Genomic DNA, 19,112 nt, shown 5'->3' with positions numbered 1-19,112 from the left:
AAATTTTTTTTTTAAGATATTTAATTCATTTTAAAATAATTAACTCCATTGTGTGGTAAGTTGAATAACATATTTCTAATAAAAAATAACGATATTTTCCAAAACAAAGAAATTTAGTGAGAAGAGTGGCATGTTGTGATTTAATACTTGGCTTACAACTCTTGAAAAAGTCCTGGGATCTCACTTTGAGAAACACTAGATTAAGTTTCCTATGGGTAATATTTCATTTGTTACATTAAAATTCCTCCTCCATTAAAAAAATTATCTCTGTAGGCCAGGTGCGGTGGCTTACCCCTGTAACCCAAGCACTGTGGGAGGCTGAGGCGGGCGGATCACCTGAGGTTGGGAGTTCGAGACCAGCCTGACCAACATGGAGAAACTCTGTCTCTACTAAAAATATAAAATTAGCTGGGTGTGGTGACACATGTCTGTAATCCCAGCTACTCAGGAGACTGAGGCAGGAGAATTGCTTGAACCCGGGAGGCAGAGGTTGCGGTGAGCCGAGACTGTACCATTGCACTCTAGTCTGGGCAACAAGAGCAAAACTGTCCCAAGGAAAAAAAAAAAAAATTATCTCTGTTATACCAGCAGATAGAATTGCAAGACAAGCTCTGAAACCTACTTTAATTAATCATTACTGTTACCAATTATACTTATATAGATACTAATATATTTAAATATACACAGTGAAGATCAAACCAGCTGCAGTTGTACTTTATTATTGTCTAGTAATGGCTCACATTTCTTCAAGCTTCTCTCTCCTATTCTCTAGCTATTCCATTGTCCTCAAAATCCAATTCCTCAACTTCTCTACTCACTCTCCTATATCTGTCTTCACTTCCTATTTCCTTGAGAAAATAAGTCTTCAGAATAAAATTCCATCAATCTCAAGCCACCAAGACCACAAACTGAGGTGAATTTCCAGCCTATTTTCCACCTGCACCTGTTAAAATAGAAGCAGCATTCTTCCTTCATTTTAAAACGAATCCATTCTCTACATGCTTCTTTGTAAAAAGCATTTAATTATGCTCAAGTAGTTCCCATCTTAAAAACAAAACACAAAAGGAAATCACAGGTGATTTATTAACTTTGTTTTTCATATTTTAGAGACAGGGTCTTGCTTTGCCATCAAGGCTGGGGTGCAGTGGTGTGATCACTGCAGCCTTTACCTTCTGGGCTCAAGTGATCCTCCCACTTCAGCCTCCCAAGTAGCTGAGACTCATTCACTTTAATGAGTACATTTCATGGTATGTAAATTATCTCTAATAAATCTGGCTTTAACCCCCCCACACTTACATGTTCCTTAACTTCACATTATCTTTGCTACTACTCTGCCTTTTGAAGATAAACTTTTATTCAAAAAATTTTAACAGCTTTACTGAAATATAATTTATAGAAGAAACTGTACATATTTAAACTCTACAATTTGCTGAGTTTTTCAAATATGTATATACCTGAGAAACCCATCACCACAATCAACAACAGACATAGCCACCACCACAAGTTTCCTTATGCCCCACGTAATTCTTCCCTTCCACCCCTCCCCCATCCTTATAAACGTTTTCAGACAAGCTTGAATTACATTTGTTGTCTAGATGTGTTGTCTCCTTCCTTATTTTGCATCCATTCACTCCTCAATCTGGATTCAATACTCAGGATTGCACTGTAAGTGCTGTCATTATCATCAAAGTCACCAAGACTTTCAAGTTTTTAATCTAATGAGGTTTCATTTCTCACTTGATCTCTTTATAACATTTGACCACTTTCTCCTATGTTGAAACCTTGGTTTCTAAGACCATTCTCTCCAGGTTTCCCTTCGATCTCTTTGGCTATTTATTCTTACTCTCCTTTGAACAAGCCTATTTCACTGCCTGTCCCCTCTATGTTGGTATTCATTCCTCAAGGGTTTGTTCTAGGCCATCTTCTCACTTTCCCTAGGTAATCTCACCCACCCACAACTTTATGTACAGTCAGTCCATATCATTCAAGGATTTGTCATCTGTAAATTTACCTACTCACTAAAATATATTTGTAACCCCCAAATAAAAACTCATGGTGCTTTCTTGGTCAGTGAGGATCTGCATGTGCATGTCCTGTAGGAACTTCAAAAAGAACTCATTTTCTCTACTCTCAAATTTGTTCTTTTTTAGTGAATGCCCCCAACACCCTACTAGTTGCCTCCATGGACAACCTTGTATTCCAAGCTCACTGGTGTCTAAGGCAAGGCAGAATGAAGCATCTTTTGCCCTGCTATATCTGACTGAGGAAATGCATCTACCTCAAGGATATGGAAAAAACATTCCAAATTCTGATTCTCCTATTGTACTCTGGGAGTCAGCTGTATATAAATGTATGAATTGGGAAGGGAAGGAGTGACGTAGGAAACGAAGAGAAGGGATGACACAACATAGCAGAGACACTGAATGTCCTATAGAAAGGATTTCAAAAAGCCATTTGGAAAGGACGAAACAAAACACACTGTAAATAAGCTGCCCTGCCTGCACAGTCTCTAAAGCAGAGGTCCCCAACACTGGGGGCCTTAGCCCAATACTGGTCGGTGACCTATTAGGAACTGGGTCACACAGCAGGAGGTGAGCGGAGGGCGAGCAAGCATTACTGCCTGAGCTCCACCTCCTATCACATCAGTGGCAGCATTAAATTCTCATAGGAGCACAAACTCTATTGTGAACTACCCACGTGAGGGATTGAGGTTGTGCGCTCCTTATAAGAATCTAATGCCTGAAGTGGAACAGTTTCATCTCAAAACCACCTGCCCCAGCCCCCTAACCCCAGTCCATGAAAAAGTTATCTTCCACGAAACCAGTCCCTGGTGCCAAAAAGGCTGGGGACCACTGCTCTAAAGCATATCCCATCTAGCTGATTTTATGACAAGTGAGAATTACACTGAAAGATATCAAAACTTATTCATCTCACACAACATACTTAAAAGCTATAGATTTCACAGCTGATTAGAAGAAGTGCTTCAATTAACTTTATTTCAATTATTTCAACACTGTATACAAACCTCTCAGAATCTGTGAATGAAGTGTTAAAAAAATATTATAAATAGGATATATGCTCACAAGAAATGTCACTAGTTCCAAAGGACAGACTGAAAAGTAAAATATCTCCAATCCTCCATATTCATTCTGCAGTTATTTGTGTCTTCTTGATATTTCTTAAACGCAATATTCATATTCATATTTTTAAGAACAAAATCATACTACATAAATAGTTCTGCAGCTTGCCCTTATCGCTTAATAATAAATACACCGGAACCATGCACACTGGCTCATGCTTATAACCCAGCACTTTGGGAGGCCAAGATGGGCAGATCACCTGAGGTCAGGATGAGGTCAGGAGTTCAAGACCAGCCTGGACAACATGGAGAAACGCCGACTCTACTAAAAATACAAAAATTAGGCCGGCCGTAGTGGCTCATACCTGTAATCCCAGCACTTTGGGAGGCCAAGGTGGGCAGATCACCTGAGGTCAGGAGTTCATGACCAGCCTGGCCAACATGGTGAAACCCCATCTCTACTAAAAATACAAAATTAGCTGGGCATAGTGGCAGGCACCTGTAATCCCAGCTACTTAGGAGGCTGAGGCAGGAGAATCGCTTGAACCTGGGAGGCAGAGGTTTCAGTGGCCCGAGATCGTGCCATTCACTCCAGGGCCAACAAGAGAGAAACTGCATCTCAAAAAAACAAACAAACAAACAAACAAAAAAACTAGCTGGGCATGGTGGCAGGCGCCTGTAATCCCAGCTACTTGAGAGGCTGAGGCATGAGAATCACTTGAACCCAGAAGCAGTGAGGCGTGGTCGCACCACTGCACTCCAGCCTGGGGGACAGAGTGAGACTCTGTCTCATACACATACATACATAAACACACTGAAGTCAGTGTTTCCTATGTCAATGATCATTGTCTCTGCTCAGGGCAATAAGAAAATAGGTGTCACTTTTTTTTTTTTTTTTTTTTTTTTTTTGAGATAGAGTCTTGCTCTGTCACCCAGGCTGAAGTGCAGTGGCGTGATCTCGGCTCACTGCAACCTCTGCCTCCTGGGTTCAAGCAATTCTCCTGCCTCAGCCTCCCGAGTCGCTGGGATTACAGGCGTGTACCACCATGCTTGGCTAATTTTTGTATTTTTAGTAGAGATGGGGTTTCACCGTGTTGCCCAGGCTGGTCTCAAACTCCTTACCTCAAATGATCCACCTGCCTCAGCCTCCCAAAGTGCTGGGATTACAGGCATGAGCCACTGTGCCCGGCCTGTGTCTTTTTGTTTTTTAAGATGGAGTCTCGCTCTGTCACCCAGGCTGGAGTGCAGTGGCCGGATCTCGGCTCACTGCAAGCTCCGCCTCCCAGGTTCACGCCATTCTCCTGCCTCAGCCTCCCGAGTAGCTGGGACTACAGGCGCCCGCCACCTCGCCTGGCTAGTTTTTTTGTATTTTTTAGTAGAGACGGGGTTTCACTGTGTTAGCCAGGATGGTCTCGATCTGCTGACCTCGTGATAAGCCCGTCTCGGCCTCCCAAAGTGCTGGGATTACAGGCTTGAGCCACCGCGCCCGGCCCTGTGTCATTTTTAATACTACTCTTTTTCATTCCTTAGATTCAGTTCATCTCCAATTTCTATTACCTTTACCTCCTTTTTTTTTTTTGAGACAGGCTCTCGCTGTTTCCTAGGCTGGAGTGTAGTGGTGCAATCATGGCTCACTGGGCTCAAGTGATCTTCCCACCTCAGCCTCCTGTGTAACTCAGACAACAGGTGTGTACCACCACATCTAGCTTTTATTTTTATTTTTGTAGAGATGGGGTCTCCCCGTGTTGCCCAGGCTGATCTTGAACTCTTGGGCTCAAGCAACCCTCCCACCTTGGCCTCCCAAAGTGTTGGGATTACAGGTGTGAGCTGCCATGCACACAGCCTACCTTTACCTCTTAATTATCTATCAATTTATTTCATTTCTCTTCATCTTCACAGTCACCACCCTAGTCTAACCTACTATTATCTCTCCTTTGAATTACTGTGATAATATTTTGCTAGGCTCCTTGTATCTAGCATGGGCTACTTCCAAACTACACTGCAGCCAAAGTCATTTTTTCAAAGTGCTTTTCTGGGTTGGAGTTGGCTGAGAATTGAAAAATTACCAGTTGAATACAATGTCCACTATTTGGGTGACAGATACACTAAAAGCTCAGACTTTACCACTATGCAATATATGCATGTAAGGAATCTGCACTTATACCTCCTAAATCTATAAATACATACATTTTTTAAATAAGATGGCCGGGCACAGTGGCTCATGCCTGCAATCCCAGGACTTTGGGAGACTGAGGTGGGCGGATCACAAGGTCAAGAGATCAAGACCATCCTGGCCAACATGGTGAAACCCCGTCTCTACTAAAAATACAAAAATTAGCTGGGCATGGGGGCACACGCCTATAGTCCTAGCTACTTGGGAGGCTGAGGGAGGAGCATCATTTGAACCCTAGAGGTGGAGGTTGCAGTGACCAGAGGTTGCAGTGAGCTGAGATTGCACCACTGCGCTCCAGCCTGGCAACAGAGCGAGACTCCATCTCATAAATAAATTAATTAATTAAATTAAATAAGTAAGATACTTAACACATATACAAAATGCTTTTCTGATACCACATTCTTGCTTTAAAAAAACCACTTACAGAGTTTGGGAAGATGAAAAAGTTCTGGAGATGACTGGTGGTGATAACTGCACACCAATATGAACATACTTAATACCGTTGAACTGTACACTTAAAAATGCTTACAAGGGGCCAGGCACAGTGGCTCATGCCTGTAATCCCAGCACTTTGGGAGGCTGAGACGGGCGGATCACGAGGTCAGGAGATCAAGACCATCCTGGCTGACACGGTGAAACCCCGTCTCTACTAAAAATACAAAAAATTAGCCGGGTGTGGTGGCGGGCGCCTGTAGTCGCAGCTACTCAGGAGGCTGAGGCAGGAGAATGGCTTGAAGCTGGGAGGTGGAGTTTGCAGTAAGCTGAGATGGCACCACTGCACTCCAGCCTGGACAACAGAGTGAGACTCCGTCTCAAAAAATAACATAACAACATAACATAACATAACATAACATTAAAAAATGCTTACAAGGATTAATTTTAGGTTATATGTACTTTACCTTAATAAATAATGAAAAGAACACACCATTCAATGGCTTCCCATGTCCAAAATCCTTAGCATGGCCTACAAAGCCCTGCCCTGCTTTCCTACAGGGTCATCTCATACAATTCTCTGCGTTACAGTTTTCCTTTATCATTCTTTCCTCTTGTCACCCAGTGCCTACTTACACATGCTTTCCATAATTTTCTAATGTTCTATTCACCTTTTCATCTAATTAATTCCCACTCAATCTTCAAATATCGGGTCAAACTTTACTTTCACAGGGAAGCCTTACTCTGATTCTATAGTCTAGGATCAAGTTTTTTTTCTTACATGTTCTTACAGAACCAGATTTCCTTTCTTAAAAGTATTTACCTCAGGTTATAATAATATACTGTTTTTTTGGTTTGGTTTTTTTTTTTTTTTTTTTTAAGACAGAGTCTCTCTCTGTCGCCCAGGCTGGAGTGCAGTGGCACAATCTCGGCTCACTGCAAACTTCGCCTCCCTGGTTCAAGCAATTCTCCTGCCTCAGCCTTGTGAGTAGCTGGGATTACAGGCACCCGCCACCACGACCAGCTAATTTTTTTTTTTTTTTTTTTTTGTATTTTTAGTAGGGACGGGGTTTCACCGTGTTAGCCAGGATAGTCTTGATCTCCTGACCTCATGATCCGCCCACCCTGGCCTCCCAAAGTACTAGGATTACAGGCATGAGCCACTGTGCCGGCCCTGTAATAATATATTGTAATGCAAATATCTAATTAAAGTCTGTTTCCCTCACAAGAAGACTGTGAACTCCACAAGAAAAAAAACTATGTCTTTTTTGCTTACCACCTAGCATATGCCTGGCATATGACAGATGTTCAAAAAATATTTATTAAATACATAATATAGATCTACCTTACTTTAAAAAAATGATAACTGCAAAGAATTCAACTTAATGGATGTAATGGATGTCACAGTTTCTTTTTTTTTTTTTTTTTGAGACGGAGTCTCGCTCTCGTTGCCCAGGCTGGAGTGCAGTGGCGCAATCTTGGCTCACTGCGACCTCCACCTCCTGGGTTCAAGCGATTCTCCTGCCTCAGCTTCCCAAGTAGCTGGGAGTACAGGCAAGCACTACCATGCCCAGCTAATTTTTTTGTATTTTTAGTAGAGAAGGGATTTCTCCATGTTGGTCAGGGTGGTCTCAAACTCCCAACCTCAGGTGATCTGCCCGCCTCAGCACCCCAAAGTGCTGGGATTACAGGCGTCAGCCACTGCACCAGGCCTGTCGCACTTTCTTTAACCAATTCCGGAATGATGGGAATTTAAGTTGCTTCCATATTTTTGATATTACAAATCTTATGATGACCACTTAGGCCAATATATCTATAAATGTACTTAAATGCAATTCTTAAATGTAAAATTGCTGGTGAAATGAAAAGTGCATTTAAAATCTTAATAAAGGCCAGGCTTGGTGGCTCAGGCCTGTAATCCCAGCACTTTGGGAGGCCGAGGCGGGTAGATCACCTGAGGTCAGGAGTTTGAGACCAGCCTGGCCAACATGGCAAAACCCTGTCTACTAAAAATACAAAAATGAGCCAGGCATGGTGGCGCATGCCTGTAATCCCAGCTACTCAGGAGGCTGAGGCAGGAGAATCGTTTGAACCCAGGAGGCAGAGGTTGTAGTGAGCCAAGATCTCGTCACTGCACTCCAGCCTTTGCAACAGAGCAAGACTCGATCTCAAAATAAATAAAATAAATAAAATCTTAATAGATATTTCCAAATTGCCTCCCTAAGAGGCTGTAATTTATACTCCAAGCAACCAATGTGCCTCTTTCTACATATGCAATATTCAACTTAAATAGCCAAAGTAAGCCAACTGTATGGTGGGGGAGATAATACAGAAAAAAAAAGTATTCATTTTTATGTAAGTAGGATTTTTCTCATAATTTAATGTCATATTAAACATTTAAAATTAAAATATTTATTCTTTCTATTAAAAATTTCAGCAAATGAGTTAAGTAAACAAAGTTAAGTGATTAGGAAAACTCCTAGTTATTAAAAGACGGTGGAAAAATTAGTGTATTTAAAAAGCCATGCATTTCTCTAACCTGTATATTTAAGATCACTTTTCCTGTCATATGGAAAAATTTTTTTTTCCTTTCTGAAGCTTTAGCCCATATTTCAGTCAGTGGTACTGAGGCAGTAAAAAGGAGGAAGAAAATCATAAGAATATTTACACTTATAAGACTATATAGGCCGAGTGTGGTCGCTCATGTCTGCAATCTCAGCACTTTGGGAGGCCGAAGCAGGCAGATCACTTGAGGTCAGGAGTTCAAGACCAGCCTGGTCAATGTGGTGAAACCCTGTCTCTACTAAAAATACAAAAAAATTAGCTGGGCGTGGTGGTGCATACCTGTAGTCCCAGATACTCGGGAGGCTGAGACAGGATAATTGCTTGAACCCAGGAGGAGGAGCTTACAGTGAGCCGAGATGGTGCCACTGCACTCCAGCCTGGGCGACACAGCAAGATCCCATCTCAAAAAAAAAAAAAAAGAATATATAGGAAATAGGCTGGGTGCAGTGGCTCATGTCTTTAATCCCAGCACTTTGCACTTTGGTAGCCGAGGCGGGAGGATCACCTGAGGTCAGGAGTTCGAGGCCAGCCTGGCCAACATGGTGAAAAACCCCATCTCTACTAAAAATGCAAAAATTAGCTGGGTGTGGTAGAGCACCCCTGTAGTCCCAGCTACTCAGGAGGCATAGGCAGGAGAATCGTTTGAACCCAGGAGGTGGAGGTTGCAGTGAGTTGAGATCATGCCACTGCACTCCAGTCTGTGCTATGGAGACAGACTGTCTCAAAAAAAAAAAAAAAAAGGAGGAATATTTAGTAAATAGACAAAAAATTAACATTTCATATCAAACTACAATTTTTCCTTTAAGATATTAACATTTGGTCTAATTCTATTTTTTTTGCCCCCACGTTTAATACATCTCACACTGTGATTACATAATATATTGCTTTTTATTAAATAGCAAATAACATATACATTTCTTTCATTTCACTAAAATATGACCTGTCTCGGGCAATACAAAGAAAAGCACCTGTATATCACTGCCTTCTCAGGATCTTCACTATGTTCTTAACCTCTGTGAGTCTCCACTTTCTGATCTTACAAATGAAGACATTAGTTTAAATGACCTCTGTACCATTAAAAGTTAGAAGATTAAAGGGAAAACTCCCTTTTATTTAACTCTTCTCATTTAAGGATTTCTAAAATACGCAAGACTTGTATTTAAGAGAGCTGACTTACACTCCCTCAGCTTCACCAGTTAGTAAGCATATTCCACTGAAAATTTGAGTCCTGATAATTTAGGATCTTTAGGTATTTCAGGATTAGTATTCTTATCAGAATATTTGACTCCACATTATATAGCAGAAATTCATATTTAAATATAAAAAGAAAACTCCCTAATTAAAATCTATCTTGTTTTCTTTCTCATTATTTTCCTTTCTTTCTCATTTAATTCTATCATTGAAGCAGAGTATGAAGGGATTTGATTTTTGGAGGGTTCTCTTAATTGTCCTTATTAATGAGATTTCATATACACTAGATTGTCAGTTATTTTCCACATACAGACTTATAGAAACATCAGCTCTTACCTTAACTGGGAAGCTACATTTTCCAGTGCGAACGCCTTCTTCATCTGTCTGCCACTGATGTGGACGACTGGCCTCTGGAACATAAACATCCTTCTTTCTCCTAAAACTTTGCCGTAGTTTGTTCATTTTAATTTTTACAGCCTGAAGACAGAGGGAAAAAAATATTTAAAAGAAATATTACCTTCTTACATATTTAAACTTTGGATTACCACATTAACCAAAAATCTAATGTCCAAAATTAAAGGTTTTGGCTTTTATCTAAGCAATATATAATTATTATGTAACCACAGTGTAAAGGGAAAATGAATGATTAGAACAATTCCTCTCAGAGTAACACTAAGTTCAAACAAACAAATCATTTTACCTTTTGAAAAGACAACTACAATACTGGTCCTTGTAATAACAAAAATAACTTCTAGTAGGATTTGAAGACATATTATCCTAAGAATTTTCAAGAACTTTAGTTATAACAAACCAATGAGAAATTCTCCCTACCCATCTACCTCTCAAATCCATTCCAACACCTGAAAATGGAAATTTGTACTATGGGCCAAATTATAGACTGCTAACAGTTTCTAAAAACCTGTATACTTATTAAGAAAAAAAATCATTCTGAAACACTAAAATTTAGGAATCTTTTTGCCTCATTATTAGCATATAAGCAAAGCAGGGATTACAATCACGTTTTTATAAAAGATGTTATGAAGAATAAAATAAAGTTTTCTTTAAACACACTTAAAGCCAGGCGCAATGGCTCATGCCTGTAATCCCAACACTTTGGGAGGCTGAGGTGGGCAGATCACTTGAGGTCAGGAGTTCAAGACCAGCCTGGCCAACATGGCAAAACCCCGTCTCTACTAAAACTACAAAAATTAGCCAGGTGTGGTGGCGCACACCTGTAATCCCAGGTACTCAGGAGGCTGAGGCAGGAGAATCACTTGAACTCAGGAGGTGGAGGTTGCAGTGAGCCAAGATCACACAGCCTGGGTGACAGGGTGAGACTATGTCTCAAAAATAAGTAAATAAATAAATAAGCACACTTAAAGAAAAAAAAATGTGCTACTAGGACTAAATCTAAAGAAAAAACATTTTTTTTTCAGACAGTCTCACTCCGTCACTAAGGCTAGAGTGTAGTGGCATGATCACAGCTCATTGCAACATTTATCTCCCTGGCTCAAGCAATCTTCCCACCTCAGTCTCCCAAGTAGCTGGGACTACAGAGACATGTGCCACCACACCCGGCCTTTTTTTTTTTTTTTTTTAAAGTAGAGATGAGGTCTCGCTATGTTGCTCAGGCTGGTCTGAAACTTCTGAGTGAAAGCAATCCTCCCGCCTTGGTCTCTCTAAGTGCTGGAATTACAGGCGTGAGACACCACACGCGGCCAGGAGAATTTCTTGCAAGCAGTATGACATCAGAATGCCTTTCCATATCGATAATCATCATAGTAACATAAAAAAAAAAAAAAAAAGACAAAGGTACAAGTTTCATTATCAACTTTGTAACTAAAAGGTGTTGGCCAGGTGTGGTGGCTCGCCCCTGTAATCCCAGCACTTTGGGAGGCCGAGGCAGGTGGATCACTTGAGGTCAGGAGTTGGAGACCAGCCTGGTTAACATGGCGAAACCCCATCTCTACTAAAATTACAAAAAGTAGTCAGGCGTGCTGGTGCACGTCTGTAATCCCAGCTACTTGGGAGGCTGACAGGAGAATTGCTTGAACCTGGAAGGCGGAGGTTGCGGTGAACCAAGATCGCGCCACTGCACTCCAGCCTGGGCGACAGAGCAAGACTCCGTCTCAAAAAAAAAAAAGAAAAGAAAAAAAGTGTTATAGTCAGTTCTTTATTGTGTTACTGGAAGAGTTACCTCTTGAATGCTGTCAAAGGTACAGTAGAAATCACAAAACTACAGAGAAAGGAGACCTAACTGAGAAGAAATTATAGAACATTCAAAAAACAACAAACATAGTAAGTACCCCCTTGCAGAGTAAAATCTCAAAATCTTAAATGAATACCTCCAATTTTCTGTTAAGAAGCATAAGAAGCATGTCTCACTCTTTCCATGAAGGATGTAAGCACTTCAACTAGCCTTAAAGTGATCTTAACTCAAGAAAATGATGTGACAAAGCTATAAAAAGCTGTCTTTTCTGTCAGGAGTGTTAAATAGCAATGGATTGAACATCAATTCCCACAAGTCACCAATGAAAGACTTGGAAATCGAAGTTTCATTCTGAAGAAAGTCATTTTGTATTTTAAAATCCATAATGCCACAGCAGAACTATCACCAAACTAGCTAGTTTGCACAAACAAGCCAACCTTACCACATATCTTCAAAGGTAAAAATTCTGACAGAGGACTGGCAATGTAAAAACCTCTAAAATTTTCTAAAAATGAATTTAAGCAGATCACTTATTCCTAAACTACCTAAATGAAGGTCTACCTTAATGTACAAGACTTCCAAAAAGAATTCCATAACCTTCCTTGAAAATACATCCTGTTGCCAGGCACGGTGGCTCATGCCTATAATCCCAGCACTTTGGGAGGCCAAGGCAGGTGGATCACCTGAGGTCAAGAGTTCGGGACCAGCCTGGCCAACATGGTGAAACCCCATTTCTATTAAAAATACAAAAATTAGCCAGGCGTGGTGGCATGTGCCTGTAATCCCAGCTACTCCAGGCTGAGGCAGGAGAATCACTTGAACCTGGGGGGCAGAGGTTGCAGTGAGCCGAGATCGCGCCACTTCACTCCAGCCTAGGCGAAAGAGAGAAACTCTGTCCAAAAAAAAAAAGAAAGAAAGAAAGAAAATACATCCTGCTATACTCTTTTAAATCACATTTTAAAAACATACATGGGCTGGGCACAGTGGCTCATGCTTGTAATCCCAGTACTTTGGGAGGCTGAGACAGGTGGATCACGAGGTCAGGAATTTGAATTTGAGACCAGCCTGGCCAACATGGTAAAACCCCATCTCTACAAAAAATACAAAAATTAGTTGGGCGTGGAGGCACGCACCTGTAATCCCAGCTACTCAGGAGGCTGAGGCAGAAGAATCGCTTGAATTCGGGAGGCAGAGGTTGCAATAGGCCGAGATTGTGTCACTGCACTCCAGCCTAGGCAACAGAGCGAGACTATGTCTCAAAAAGAAGTTAAGTAAATAAATAAATAAACATAAAAAACAAAAACATACACAAATACAAGTATAAGAAAATGAAAAACCTCTCTCCTTACTCAAGTTGGTACTCTCCAAATGATCCTAAAGCCAAACAAACAAACAACCCACACACACACACAAAAAAAAAAACAAACAAAAAATCCTGTATGATTCCTTTGTTCTTAATTTCTTTGTCTTAGCAAAGACAACTAGTCAGCTACCTACTTGGCCAAGCCAGACACCTGAAAATCATCCTGCACTCAGCCTTTCTCTGGCCTGATTTTACCTCCTTAGTAGCTCTTGAATTCATCCCTCTCCCCAACTATTTCAGTCCTACTATCCTGAGATACTTTTCCTTAAATTATTGCTTTAAATAATTTAGAGACATATTGGGATGGAGCTCTGTTAGAGGCAAAGAGACCAAAATACTCAAGTATAAGTGATACTCGAGTATTTTAGTCTCTGTGCCTCTAACAGAGCTCCATCCTAACATGTTCTAAAACACAAATCTGACCATGTATCCCCTCTTTTTAAAACCCTTCAATTGCGTCACACCACCTTCAAGACAAAGTCCAAATGCATGGCAAACACAGTCCTTCTTCATCTGGCTTCTCTCACCAGTCCCCATTCACAGACTAACCTCTAGCTACCCTAAACTACTTACTGTTCTCCAAACAAAGCATGCCCTCTTTCAGAGCCTCTGTCTATGTTCCTCCCTCTGCCTAGAAAGAAATACCATAACCTGTGCATGTCTGGTTAAAGTCTACTCATCTTTAAAGAGTCAGTTCAAGAGTTAACCTCTTCAGGGAAGCTAGACTCTTTTTTTCTTTTTGACAAGCCCCTATCTGGCTTGGTTGGGTCCTTCCACTTCATATAATTCGGATTAACACCTTCTTCTTACTTCTATTATTGTATGCATCAACCTTATAGTAAGTTCCTATTTCCTTAATGGTTGACTGTATCTTATTTGTTTAAACATACCCTTGCATTGTAACACACTGCCTGTTATATATAGCATACTATAAATTTGAAGAATTGAAAGATAAAACAGACCCCCATCACAGTACAGGCTATGTCACTACGTAGGAAAAGTCTCAGCATACAAGACCAGAGAATCATCAATGTTGGAAGAGACTGAAGGTGTAATAGTCCAACCTCCCATTGACAAAGGAACCACTGACAACTTCCATTAAAAGAGGACATCCAACGTCTCTCTAAATAGATCTAGTACAAGTTTATTTGCTCTTTGGGCAGCTATTTATTGTTGTACCATTCTGTTGCCCAATAAGAGAAAAGACTGAAAGTGTCAGCCAGTTTAGGATCTAAGTATCTTGTCACTTTCTTTTTTTAAAAATGAATTTGGAAAAACAAAAACACATAATTATGATATCTTGCTTAATACTTCTTAAGGAATAATTATCACTAGCCTATAATTCCAGCTACTCAGGAACTTGAAGCATGAGAATCATTTGAACCCAGGAGGCAGAGAGCTGAGATTGTGCCACTGCACTCCAGCCTGGGCGGCAGAGTGAGAACCTGCCTCAGAATAGTAATAATAATAACAATAAAGCACGTTAAGACTTTAGAGATAAAAATACATATAGCCATCACCCCAAACTCCACAATACACATATACACAGACTTCATTAGAATAATATTAAGAATTAAACCTTTACTTATAAAACAAAATAATTTTGCTTTGATATAGCAAGGATTGATTTAGCAAGGAACATCTTGATGAAAAAGGGCAGAACTGCTGAGGATGCTGGCCTACTTTTTACACTAGCTTTCCTCCTGCATCTGTCAAGTGTGGGATGAGAAAAAGGTGCTGCAATCTGGAGAGAGAGACTAGAATAAAAATATATTTGATTCCAAGAATGGGGAGGTGATAGAGGGAATGGGGTAAGAGACAGAAAAAATGCCACTGAAAAAATTACAGAAATAAGAAATAAGCTGTTAAAAACAGCTCTGCTTCCCTTTACTGACAAATAACTTGGCAAAATATCTACACGTCTCTTCAATTCTTTAGTCCTCTCTTGTCTTGCTCCTCTCTTTTTCCCTCACCCCCGACTCTCCCCTTATCCAAGCCATCAACAAAAGACTTCTAAAATACATCTCAAAACTGTCCACTGCATTTAATCTCCACCACCCACAGTCCAAGATAACTCTGCCTCTTACCTGGACTAGTATAAGCCACTAGTATTTATTTCTACGTCCTCTGTTGTCCCTCTCTCATCAACTATGTACAAATTAGCCACCGTAATCTTTAAAAATGTAAAATGGATCATGGCATTGCTTAATAGTTCCATGGCTTTCCAATGTATCTTGAAATAAAATCCAAACTCTCACTATTCAGTGAGTCAGTATGGCATAATAATTCACACTGCTCAAGAAGTGGTGCTTACAATAGTATGAGAACATCACAAATACACAGTACATGTTAGCATATATAAAGGTATGGCCCCGGCTGGGTGCAGTGGCTCACGCCTGTAATCCCAACAATTTGGGAGGCCGAGGCAGGCAGATCACCTGGGTCAGGAGTTCAAGACCTGCCTGGCCAACAGGGTGAAACCCTGTCTCTACTAAAAATACAAAAAAATTAGCCAAGTGTTGGGGCAGGCACCTGTAATCCCAGCTACTCGGGAGGCTGAGGCAGGAGAATCACTTGAACCTGGGAGGCGGAGGTTGCAGTGAGCCGAGATCGCACCATTGTACTCCAGCCTGGGCAACAAAGCGAGACTCCATCTCAAAACAAAAAAAAGTATGGCCCCTTCATGTCTCTCTTGCGTTGAGGTGGCATTCTTCCCAACTAACTCTTTATGATCCTTTCAGTTAACTGCAAGCTCATTCTCACTCTAGGCCTGTTGTTTCCTTCTCCCTGAAATACTCTTCTCCCAGACTCTTGACCAATACATTTGTCTCCCACTCATTCTTAACTCTCAACCTAAAAGTTGACGTCTTTTTCTACTTTCTAAATACCATCCTCTATGATTCCTTATTATACTACTCTTTTCATTTCCTTCACAATTTATTTTATCTTATTTTATTTTATTTGGAGACAGGGTCTATCTTATCTTTTATTTTATTTGGACACAGGGTCTCACTCTGTCACCCAGGCTGGAGTATAGCAGTACAATCTCACTCACTGCAGCCTCAACCTCCTGGGCTCAAGCAATCCTCCCATCTCAGCCTCCCGAGTAGCTGGAACTACAGGCGCATGTCACCACACCCAGCTAATTGTTGTGTTTTTTGTAGAGGTGGGTTTTGCCATGTTACCGAGGCTGGTTTTGAACTCCTGAGCTGAAGCAACCCGCCCACCTCAGCTTCCAAAAGTGCTGGGATTATAGGTGTGAACCACTGCACCTGTCCTATAGTTTCTAATTACTTTGTTTCATTGCTTCAGCTCTTCCTTGATCATCAGATGCTTCAGCATCCATTCAATAAGTTATCTAACTTGCTAAAGGTAGAAAGCATTGGCTTCTGTTCTTTCCATCCAAAATAATCTTTTTTTCTTTTCAAAATAATCTTAACTAATGTAAATATTAAGTATTCTCCTTTGACCAAAAAGCTAAATAATTGTTCACTAATATAAATATGTCAAAGCCCGTGCTATGATTATACACAGATTCTTCCTTTAATTTTTTTGATGTTTCAGAATTTCTTTCCTTTTTTTTTTTTTCAGTTTGGGGGTACATGTGAAGGTTTGTTACACAGGTAAACATGTGTCATGGGGGTTTGTTGCACATATTATTTCAACACCCAGGTATTAAGCCCAGTACCCAATAGTTATCTTTTCTGCTCCTCTCCCTCCTCCCACCCTCCCCACTCAAGTAGACCCCTGTGACTGTTGTTTCCTTCTTTGTGTTCATAAGTTCTTATCATTTAGCTCCTATCAATTGTTAATTAAATAATATTCTGTATCCAACAAAGTATTGTGCTAGGTACTAGAAGAGCCAGGATGAAAAATTTATTATTTTAGAATAACTTTCATCAAGACCTCAAGGTCTTGAATGATATAAGAACACAATGAAAGAAATAGAAAAGAGGCATTTCAAACAGGGAATGGGGTAGAATGAAAAGTCATGCTATGTACGTAAAAATATGTGTTTCCTCAAAACTAAGATACTACTGATTATAAGATGCACCACTATTTTATGTTCCACTGAAAAAGAAAACATGGAGGCCAGGTGTGCTGGCTCACACCTATAATCCCCACGCTCTGGGAAGCTGAGGTGGGTGGATTGCTTGAGCCCAGGAATTCGAGACCAGCCTGGACAACATGGCAAAATCCCATCTTTACAAAAAATACAAAAATTAGCCAGGCGTGGTGCTGTGTGCCTGTAGTCCCAGCTACTTGGGGGGCTGGGGTGGGAGGATCACTTCAGCCAAGGAGGAAGAGGCTACAATGAGCCATTATCTTACCACTGTACTCCAGCCTAGGTGACAGAGGCCTTGTCTTAAAAAAAAAAAAAAACTGCTGAAATTGTTTGTTAAGAATTGTTCATTTATTGTGAAATATCACAATAATAAGAAGTATCCCAATGGGAGACGATTCCCAGTTCCAGAGATGTTAAAGTGTGAGAGAAAGAGGGAAAAGAGAACGAGGAAAAAGGGGAGGAGGAGAAACAGAAGGTGAAAGAAAAAGAAAATTATCATCTAATTTTGTTTCTTTGAGACTGCGTCTCACTCTTGTCACCTAGGCTGGAGTACAGTGGTGTGATCATGGCTCACTTCAGTTGTGACCTCCCAGACTAGGTGATCCTCCTACTTCAGGCTCCCAAGTAGCTAGGACTACAGGTGCACACCACCATGCCCAGCTATTTTTTGTAGAGACGGGGTTTTGCCACACGTTACCCAAGCTGGTTTTGAACTCCTGGGGTCAAGTGACCCACATGCCTTGGCCTCCCAAAGGGCTGGGATTACAGGTGTGAGCTACTGCACCTGGCCTATCACTCTATTATTAATAGAAAATCAGCCTTCCAAGAACCTCGACAAGCCTCAATGATATAGAATATTGGTTACTCACTAAAATTTGTTATCAAAAAGTGGAGAAAAGGCCACTTGAAAGAGTGATCATGGGCTGGGTGCAGTGGCTCATGCCTGTAATCCCAGTACTTTGGGAGGCTGAGGCAGAAGGATCGTTTGAGTCTAGGAGTTTGAGACCAGCCTGGGCAACATAGTGAGACCCTGTCTCTATTAAAAAAAGAAAAATTTAAAATAAATAAAGCTGGGCGCAGTGGCTCACACCTGTAATCCCAACACTTTGGGAGTCTGAGGCCAGTGGATCACCTGAGGTCAGGAGTTTGAGACCAGCCTGGCCAACAGGGCAAAACCCCATCTCTACGAAAAATATAAAAAATTAGTTAGGCACATTGGCGTGTGCCTGTAGTCCCAGCTACTCAGGAGGCCAATACAGGAGAATCACTTGAGCCTGGGCGGTGGAGGTTGCAGTGAGTCTAGATCACACCACTGCACTCCAGCCTGGACAACAGAGACCTTGTCTCAAAAAGAAAAAGGAAAAAAGAAGAGCTCAGACAAAATGGATCAATTCCTACAAAAAGACACTCTCTAAAAACTGACTTAACTAGAAACACAATCCTAAATGAAACCATTCAGAATACTGCATACCTCCCCAGCAAAATATTAAACCCATCACCCCCAAAAATACCATGCCCAGACAGTTGAACAGAAATTCAACAAAACTTTCATAAAAGATCATTCTAGTCTTTTTTTTTTTTTTTTTTTTTTGAGACGGAGTCTCGCTCTGTTGCCCAAACTGGAGTGCAGTGGCCAGATCTCAGTTCACTGCAAGCTCCGTCTTTCAGGTTCACGCCATTCTCCTGCCTCAGCCTCCCGAGTAGCTGGGACTACAGGTGCCCGCCACCTCGCCCGGCTAGTTTTTTGTATTTTTTAGTAGAGATGGGGTTTCACCGGGTTAGCCAGGATGGTCTTGATCTCCTGACCTTGTGATCCGCCCGTCTCGGCCTCCCAAAGTGCTGGGATTACAGGCTTGAGCCACCATGCCCGGCCCATTCTAATCTTAAATAAATCTTTTCAGGGGGAAAAAAATAGTTTCTAACTCATTATTTGAGGCTGGCATAATCTGGATACCAAAACCAAATAAGGACAAGAAATTAAAATTATGGGCCAATTTCACCTGTGAATGAACACAGATGCAAAAATCTCAAACA

General features: G+C 41.0%; 1 protein-coding gene across 21 annotated transcripts in view; it reads right to left on the bottom strand.

The window, feature by feature from the left end:
• Positions 1-19,112, bottom strand: part of NUMB (NUMB endocytic adaptor protein) — a 191,942-nt gene that overhangs the window by 69,129 nt on the left and 103,701 nt on the right. For all 21 annotated transcript variants that reach the window (XM_033187534.1, XM_033187541.1, XM_033187538.1 and 18 more), the window contains one exon: positions 9,777-9,917. In XM_033187534.1, coding sequence (XP_033043425.1) covers positions 9,777-9,902 — 126 coding nt within the window. In that variant the 5' untranslated portion in view covers positions 9,903-9,917. The remainder of the gene's footprint in view (positions 1-9,776; positions 9,918-19,112) is intronic.

The sequence above is a fragment of the Trachypithecus francoisi genome, unplaced genomic scaffold (genome assembly GCF_009764315.1).
Source record: "Trachypithecus francoisi isolate TF-2019V2 unplaced genomic scaffold, Tfra_2.0 Lachesis_group3, whole genome shotgun sequence".
Lineage (NCBI taxonomy): Eukaryota > Metazoa > Chordata > Mammalia > Primates > Cercopithecidae > Trachypithecus > Trachypithecus francoisi.
This window is presented reverse-complemented; position numbering and strand designations above follow the sequence as displayed.